At 38.9% G+C, this 9,470-nt stretch overlaps 1 protein-coding gene across 1 annotated transcript; it reads right to left on the reverse strand.

The window, feature by feature from the left end:
- Positions 1–305: 305 nt before the first annotated feature.
- On the reverse strand, positions 306–7,352 carry LOC125238664. Its single transcript, XM_048146055.1, has 4 exons — positions 6,218–7,352; positions 3,346–3,505; positions 2,010–2,130; positions 306–841 (listed from the first exon to the last, which is right to left on the reverse strand). The coding sequence occupies exons 1-4, from the start codon at positions 7,330–7,332 to the stop codon at positions 618–620; spliced, it is 1,620 nt and encodes a 539-aa protein (XP_048002012.1). The 5' UTR covers positions 7,333–7,352; the 3' UTR covers positions 306–617.
- Positions 7,353–9,470: the final 2,118 nt, after the last annotated feature.

Below are 9,470 nucleotides of genomic sequence, written 5' to 3' on the forward strand. Positions count from 1 at the left end.
TAAAACTAGGTACACTATCTCGCTCTAACTAGCCCTGGATGCAACCCTTTGGTCATAAAATAGGCACTACCTGAATCCGAGGAGTGTCTAACTTAATGAATTTAGATATCATTTATAGACGCGGTGGTAGTTTTGTAAAATAACCAGGCTGATATTACACATTTTCGACCAAAAATATATCTTTTTTCAATTCCGGAATTTTCGAGATTATGTGTTTCAATTCCGGAACTGTAATATCGGAAAAATTGTCCGAAATTCCGGAATTTCGAGATTCCGGAATTCCGGAATGCAAGCCCTGACGGTGACCATTATATAAAAAAGCGTTTTTAAAGAATCATTTTAACTTATAAACATGAATAAAACTTGTCTGATAAATTTCTTACAGAAATGTATTCAAATTGTTATTTTATGCATTTATGAACATATAGCTTTACAGACTTATAATCTATACATATATTATGTTCCTACTGTTTAATACCTGACGAATCCCTCTCCCTCGCGCAACAATATGTCATTGGCACCGTGATAGCATTTCCAGCGTCGATTCAAACAGTAACTTAAAATGATATTTTACTATCTGTCACTCTAAATCTACCATTAAACTAAGTATTAAGCACTTAATACCATCTTACAGTCCCTACTCTATTATCTGGCGGATCTCTTGCGCAACAATATGACGCAAAAACTCCCAAAGTGGCCACGAACAACGACAGTGCCGACACTGCGCACACAGCGCCCGAGGTTATGTCGCTGAGCGGAGTCCCGGGCGAAGGCTGGATGGAAAGCAGCAAGAGGAGACCAAACGCGCTGAGAAGTGAGAAGCAGGACAGAACTATGTAGCCTGGAAAAGAAAATAACAATTATTATTAAAGGTACGCAAATTTAGTCAAGCAGTTTCTTCTTTTTCTAGGGTAATTTAAAAAAGTCTTACCCTTGAAATGCTCTTAGAAATAAAATACAAAAAGAGGATGTATAATCTTTTTTGTTAATTTATTAAGTACTGATGTACCTTATGAAATATAAAAATAAATATTTTACATTAAAAATGTAGTGTCAATTAAGTAAATAAATCGATAACTGGGAGTAGCTAACTAGCTAGGGATTACTATCTCAATTTCGCAAGATCTCGAAATTGTGACACGATGCAAGATCTCCAGCAAAGTCTCGAGTTTTAATCTCGTCCTCGGAAAATGACTGTTTTTGCAATCTTGATATACTTATGTAACAATCCTTATTTTTAAGCAGTTTCTGTAATCTCGATATCGCAAGACTCTCGGCCAAGATACTCGAGATCTCGAAACACCCATAGCTAAAAATGTAGGAAAATGCAAGTTTTGAAATGTATTGTTTCTGTTTGCTGTGTGTTTGGACGCTGAATCTACGTAACTTCGTGCTGGTTTTTTTTTTTAATAATACGGCGGTGGCAAACAAGCATACGGTCCGCCTGATGGAAAGCGGTCACCATAACCTATGGACGCCTGCTACTCAAGGAGTGTCACATGCGCGTTGCCAACCCATTGGAAACTTTGTACACTCCCTTTTGCTGTGTTAAGTAAGTACACAGCAAAAAGGAGAGTACAAGTTCCAAGGAGGGTTCGGGTTGCCGACGACTCAAAGGACAATAGACGGAACAAATTAGTTCCGTAGATCCCACCGTCACCAGCACACCGCACCCTCGTTGAGCTCTGGCAGCCTTAACTCACCGGCAGGAACACAATACTATGAGTAGGGTCTAGCGCTAATAATGTAATATACTAGTAAGTATGACAGTAGGCAGCGATATATGTGAGTGTGTTTAGTAAAACGTCCCACTTTGTCGGTTACCATTAAGGTGAGATTTACTTGTATCTTTATATGAATAAACTGACAAAGTGGCATTATAGCAATCGACAAAGTGGGCGTTTTTCCGTGCACACTCACATATGGCCCAGTAGTCCCAGTAAATGTGGGCACTCACAGCGCAGCCTTCAGAGAAGAATGGCGGAAAATTGTTTAATATGGCAACTCACCTGAGATGTAGTTCCTGTTGGGAAGCAGCTGGTGGCGGCGCGAGCGGAGCCCCAGGAGCCCTAAAAGGAAGCAGGTGAACCCCGCTAGCACTCCGAAGTCCAGGTAGTACCGTCGACCAATCTGTCAAACAAAAAATGATTTTTGTAAAGACATTGAACATTGTAGTGTGAGTGCAACATGTATGTATGTATGTATGTATGTATAAACTCTTTATGGTACAAAACACAAAACATACTCATACTCATACTCATACTCATACATTTATTCAAGAAACAATACAGGTATTGTGTTTGAAACCTTAAAACTATATATGATGGTACGATAAAAATGCTAAATCTAGATACCTACTATACATTATAAAAAATTTCGTCTACGGTGTAGAAACAACTTCTCAACAAGAACTTTTTTAATTCTCTATTAAATAAATAAACACAAATATAACACAGGACTAATATGACTCACTCACACTGCTTCACTTTATTACGAGTACCTACACCACTCAGTTTATTTTCACTTTATTAGGTCTATTGTGTCTTATGTTACATAGTGGTTTCTTATATACAGGGTCCTCATAAAGCAGTGTCAGTGAGGTGTTACACTCACACTACAACATATTTTACATGATCATTGATGATCATGCATCACAACAAATAAATCATGTCTTTAACTTAATAGTTATTTGTTATACAAGGGGGCAATGTATTTTAACGTCGAGTGTGGAATTGAAAAACGAGCAAGTGAAAGGATTCTATAGTTGAACCACCAGCGAAGCGAGTGGTTCGAGAATAGAATTCTGAACTTGCGAGTTTTTTAACACACGAGAAGTAAAATACATTTGCACCCGAGTGTAACACAAAACTTTTCCCCTCACTATAGCGAGGAAACTACAACGCAAAAAATGCGTTTATCACTGCTTCCAGTAGTTCCATAGGTGGTAAATCATCTTCATTACTAGATTCACCTACTTTTATCAATTTTAAAGCAGTTAATTTGACTTTATTCAAGGTCAAATTACTTTACCCACTAGTGGATAAAATGCGTTTTTACCCGCTGGTATTAAAGGACAAAACACGTGTTTCCGAGCTAGTGAGGGGAAAAATACATACAAAACAAAAGTTTATATATCTTTGTTTATATGTAAGGTGCATTAGGGTAATTCCGAATGACAGAAATGCTCTGGCAATTCCGAAAGGGGAATCTTGATATGATGTAAATAATGGTGATTTTTATGCGACTTTCGTAATTAGACGATTTTCGGAATTACCCTATTGTTTTTTTGTAAGTCAATGTCACGTTTATTCAGCAGGTGGTTGCTTCGTTGCTTCTTAGTCTTACCGTATACATCATGTAGAAACTAAGTCCCGTAGTCAGTCCCCCGCTCAACGTAAGCATCAAAGCTGCTATGGTGAGAGAGGCGGCGGCAGCACTCATGGTTTTGGTACTGTTGAAGGATTTGTATGTCTCCTCAGAGTACACTGACGGTGGTGCTGCTACCCTGAAACAGTTTAAAAGATTGCTGAATATTATTTTTTCCCTCATTAGTTCGGAAACACGTGTTTTGGTCCTTTAATACCAGCGGGTAAAAACGCATTTTATCCACTAGTGGATAAAGTAATTTGACCTTGAATGTAGTATTTTCTTTTGCTTTAAAATTGATAAAAGTGAGTGAATCTAGTGATGACGATGATTTACCACCTGTGGAACTACTGGAAGCAGTGATAAACGCGCTTTTTGCGTTGTACTTTCCTCGCTATAGTGAGGGGAATAGTTATTTTCCCCTCACTAGCTCGGAAACACGTGTTTTGTCCTTTAATAGCAGCGGGTAAAAACGCATTTTATCCACTAGTGGGTAAAGTAATTTGACCTTGAATAAAGTCAAATTAACTGCTTTAAAATTTATAAAAGTAGGTGAATCTAGTAATCCCCTAACAATAGTTATTTGTTATACAAGGGGGCAAAGTTGTATTTTAACGCCGAGTGTGGAATTGAAAAACGAGCAAGTGAAAGGATTCTATAGTTGAACCACGAGCGAAGCGAGTGGTTCGAGAATAGAATCCTGAATTTGCGAGTTTTTTAACACACGAGAAGTAAAATACATTTGCACCCGAGTGTAACACAAAACTTTTCCTCTCACTATAGCGAGGAAACTACAACGCAAAAAATGCGTTTATCACAGCTTCCAGTAGTTCCACAGGTGGTAAATCATCTTTATTACTATATTCACCTACGTTTATCAATTTTAAAGCAGTTAATTTGACTTTATTCAAGGTCAAATTACTTTACCCACTAGTGGATAAAATGCGTTTTTACCCGCTGGTATTAAAGGACAAAACACGTGTTTCCGAGCTAGTGAGGGGAAAAAGTTTTGTGTTACACTCGGGTGCAAATGTATTTTACTTCCCGTGTGTTAAAAAACTCGCAAGTTTAGGATTCTATTCTCGAACCACTCGCTTCGCTCGTGGTTCAAGTTGAATCGTTCAACTATACAATCCTTTCACTTGCTCGTTTTTCAATTCCACACTCGGCGTTAACTTTGCACCCTTGTATAACAAATAAAATAAAAATAAAATAAATAAAATAAATAAATATTGGGGGACATCTTACACAGATCAACTTAGCCCCAAACTAAGCAAAGCTTGTACTATAGGTGCTAAGTGACGATATACATACTTAAATAGATAAATACATACTTATATACATAGAAAACATCCATGACTCAGGAACAAATATCTGTGCTCATCACACAAATAAATGCCCTTACCGGGATTCGAACCTGGGACCGCGGCTCAGCAGGCAGGGTCACTACCGACTGAGCCAGACCGGTCGTCATATTTATTAATAAATATTTCTTGTTTTGTATTGTAAATTTCAAATATGTTAACTCGTTAGTAAGTAAAATGAATAACTGTATTTTCTATTTGTACATACTGAATGTTTTTCTCAGAGCATATATTGTGTTAACTACAAGTGGAAACGGTTCTGGCCGTTGTGTTAACTACATTTGTTAAACTGTATGAGTAATTATGTTTGTTTCCTTGTGCAATAAAATAAAAAAAATATTGTATTTACCAAATATCCTGAGGTCGTCTAGAAGCAATAGCTTATCGCGATGAGACCGTTTGGAAATTTGGTTATGGTACAGTCAAGTGCAAAAATACGTATCGATTTTATCCGCTCAAAAATATGTACCGAGACCTTATTCCGCCGACATAAAGTGCTATGGGACATATTTTTGATAAGTTGTACGCACCCATATTTTTACACTTGACTGTACATACAACTAGGTATATCTATTGCCCGCGTCTTCGCTCGCGTTAAATTCGAAAATTTCTTAATGCTCCATACAAGTTTCCACCCCCCATTTTAGGGAATTGGGAGGTCAAGAGAGAAAAAGTAGCCTATGTCACTGTCCATCCCCTCAACTATCTTCACTTAAAAAAAACGTCAAATCGGCTCCGTTTTGCCGTCAAAGACGGACAAACAAACACACACTTTCCCATATTAGTATGGAATGAAATTGATAACTGACAGGCGTTAGTGCGTTTTCACATTATCCGATCCGATATCGGATGTAGGACCGATATCTCATACAATTAAGCCGCCATCTTTGATTTTTGCCTTTGAAATCCTTCCGACATCCGATATCGGATCGGATAATGTGAAAACGCACTTACTGTCCGATTAAGTGATAGCGATAGCCAGTGGGTTTCTTTGAATTAGCATTTGCACATGTTGCAGTAATATGGTCATGAACATTGCAGGTGCCATCCTAATATAAGCAAGATATAAGTAAGCGCACGCGCACGCGCAATTTTAAAAAATAGCGGATACGCAGGTGGCCCTGACGGGCCTGACGTGTGGTCAAGAACCTCTTTATTTTTGCTTGAGTCCCTTTAAACAATCTTTTTAGTAAGCAAAGCAAAATCACATTCTTCCTACACCTAATGACAATTTTTGAAAATAAAATCATAGGTTCAAATGGTCTGATGCCCGATTCGAACTAAAAGACTCGTCTAATATTAGCTCTAGTGACGATATGGATCGAGTATAAGTCATTTGACTCGCGAAACTAATGTAAGGGTAAATGAGACAATCTGGTCCTGTTGAAATATTTTCTGTGGAAATGGGACCCACCATAACTTGGCTTGTCAATTCTTAAAATTGACTGATAGACTCCGACTCAAACCTCATTTCGTTATGTACTCACCTGGGCACAATAACCGCTGTACTCTTCTTCTCCTTCTTCGGACTCCTTCTATCATAATCCCTCCTACTCTCCCTGCTCATTTCCCTCCTATCCATATCAAAACTCCGTTCCCTACTCTTCTCTCTAAAACTGGTCACAAACACATCATGCCTTTCAAATTCCTCTGGAGTTCCATAATGTAATTTTTGTTGAGCTTTCGGCGATATAGGAGATGTAGCATTTCTTGGAGATGTCAGGTTAGCACAAGATTTTGAAGGAGTGACTCCATGAGTAGGTGTACTGTGCAAAATCTTTTGAGGAGTCGCTGTATAACGATTAGGACTTGTAGCCTTATTCGGAGTTATCCTCACTGATGGTTGACTTGCATAGCTCTTTAATTTCCTAGGAGTTGATAACAATTCGTGTAGTTTTTGTGTCGCTATTATATTTTTCTTAGTCATTACTGGACTTGCTATGGTAACGCTGTGCTTTTTAACCGGCTCATCATCATCTGAAGGCACTATTGCGTATCTATGCGTCTTCCCATTTACAGTCTTGACTATTTCTGTTGGTATCTCTTTCAATTCGTTTTCATCTGGGCCGTCAACGTTATATTCTTCTATTTCGTTGGCATTAGCTTCAATTATCCTCTTTTTCGTTGGAGAATAGTCTACTAGGTCATCAAAATCATCTCTGATGACTTCATATCTGTGTTTAACACGGCTATCTTCTAAGCCGTCGTCGCTTTCAGCGTTTCTATCATATTTGGTTCTTTGTAGTTTAAACTGTGCCATTTCTAAGTCTTCGCTCCTTGTCCGACACCTTACAGGGGTCCGTGTAGGTTTGCACATCAAAGAGGACTGTCGCTGGAACTGTTTTTGAAACTTCGGCGGTTTCGGTGGCAGTTCCGGAGGCTCATCTCTGTTCCTTAAAGCTCCTGCTGGAGATATCCTTAGAGGATTATCAGATATATCTGTTCTGAGTATCCTGTTACTGTATTCTACTTTTCTCGGCGAGTTCCCGCCTAGCGGGGACATTCTTCTGTCCGGACTTTTGACATATTTGGTGTAAGCTTCGCTCTGTCCGCAGAAAGCTGGGTTTGAGTAATATTTATACACTATTTTAGGCGAATCCATTTTATAAGCGTAAGGTTTCCCCGAGTAGTTCCGTTGGGTTTCTTAAAGGGGTGTGCTTCAAAGCATGACCGTTAAGGTGTCGTGCTCTCTTCCTGTTATTATTATTCCTAAGTCACAATGCTTCACCTTTTTCAAAAGATTTATAAGCGCAACTTTCTCGTTCACCTTTTCAAAATTTATCGATCACTTTTTAAGAACGCAACTTTATCACTTCACTTTTATTAAGTATAGGTAACTTATCTTTTATATTCACTAAAGACTCTTATTTAAGTACTTATAAATTCTTAATCACTGTGTTTTCTATCCTATATAATTACTTCACTATATTATTATTACTTTACAATTGTTAATAGTGTACACGTATGTCTCGTCCAACGGATAACCGTCAACTGTTCCTTTTTCAAAAAAAACTTGGGGTCGCGCGTACGCGCACCCTTATGGCACGCGCTATTCTATATTCAAACAACATTTAACTAATTTGTACTCTATACTATAACTATTAAGGTTGATTTTAAATTGATACAATTTCTGTTATGCTTTTATATTCCCATTCGATTTTAAAAGGGTGTAAGTAGCATTTTGTTAATTTACTTTTAAGTCGTATTCAAATCGTTTAAGGTTGGTTTTTGTATGGATAGGTGTTGATATTATGTCTGTATGTCTGTCTGTGTGTTGTGCAATTATTAAATAAGCCCGGTGAGCGGAAACAGAGGGAACGCTTTAGGGATCCTTGGGTTAGGGGTTTCAAAATGACGACGATTTAGGTACCTATGTGATGTGTACCTATACCTAAAATACATACATACAACATATATACAATCACGCCTGTATCCCATAAAGGGGTAGGCAGAGTACATGAAACTACTAAAGCTTCAGTGCCACTCTTGGCAAATAAAGGGTTGAAAGAAAACGAAACTGTGACATTGCAGTGACAGGTTGCCAGCCTCTCGCCTACGCCACAATTTAACCCATTTCCCATAGTCGCCTTGTACGACACCCACGGGAAGAAAGGGGGAGGTGAAATTCTTAACCCCAACCCCCCTTTACCTAAAATATGTCATTAAATTGTATGTGGCATCATCATCCTCCTTGCGTTATCCCGGCATTTGTCACGGCTCATGTGAGCCTAAGGGTCCGCTTTGACAACTATTGGGTCGGTAAGAAAGTAATGAGCGATCGATTGAATTCCACATAAAATTTTTGAGAGAGTTCTAGAATCTTCTATGGTCGAAAGTATATAAAGGGCGAGTCGCACAGTTTCTCGTCAGTCATTCACTAGCTGTCGCCGAGCTAATATAAGGAAGAAAATGGACGAATTAAAAGTGCATGTAAGGCATTGCTTACTATATGAATTTCAGTCTGGCCATTCAGCCGCCGAAGCAGTGCGTAATATATGTCAGCGTGTTGCTCCTGAAGTTGTGTCTGAGGCCACGGCGAAACGATGGTTCCAGCGGTTTCGTAGTGGCGACTTTTCATTATCAGATCAACCTAAGTCTGGTCGACCGGTGAAGATTGATGTAGCCAAATTAAAAACCTTAATTGAAGGAGATCCGAGGCTAACGAGTCGTACTCTTGCTACCGAGTTAGGCTGCTCTCATGTCACCATAGAAACACATTAACACGAGTTGGGAAAAAAACTACAAATACAGTGTTTGGATACCGCACGAACTTGATAGAGATCAACTAAACCGCCGTGCCGATATCTGCATACAACTTCTGTCTTTTCGCCGCACATTCAACTGGTTGGACCATCTTATCACTGGAGATGAAAAATGGGTCTTATATATAAATCACACACGCAAACGTCAGTGGCTAGCTCCAAACGAAAAAGGAATAGAGGCACCAAAAACAGAGCCTCACCCGAAAAAAGTTATGCTGTCCGTTTGGTGGGATATTCATGGTATTATTCACTGGGAACTCCTACCAAGTGGAATGACTGTTACCGCATCAGTATACTGTAATCAGCTTGAAAATTTAAACCAAAAAATCTATCAGAATCGTCCACAGCATGCTAAAGTTTTTTTCCTACACGACAATGCTCGCCCACACATTGCGAAAGTGACTCGGCTAAAGCTATTGGAGCTAGGTTGGAAAGTGATACCTCATCCACCGTACTCTCCAGACTTGGCACCTACGGA

Source organism: Leguminivora glycinivorella, chromosome 24 (assembly GCF_023078275.1).
Source record: "Leguminivora glycinivorella isolate SPB_JAAS2020 chromosome 24, LegGlyc_1.1, whole genome shotgun sequence".
Classification (NCBI taxonomy): Eukaryota; Metazoa; Arthropoda; class Insecta; order Lepidoptera; family Tortricidae; genus Leguminivora; species Leguminivora glycinivorella.

Coding starts and splice junctions, on each gene's coding strand:
- LOC125238664 (XM_048146055.1), bottom strand. CDS start 7,332: ATGGATTCGCCTAAAATAGTGTATAAATATTACTCAAACCCAGCTTTC. Junction 3,506..6,217: donor ACAGCGGTTATTGTGCCCAG/GTGAGTACATAA, acceptor AAACTGTTTCAG/GGTAGCAGCACCACCGTCAG. Junction 2,131..3,345: donor GTTTCTACATGATGTATACG/GTAAGACTAAGA, acceptor TTTGTTTGACAG/ATTGGTCGACGGTACTACCT.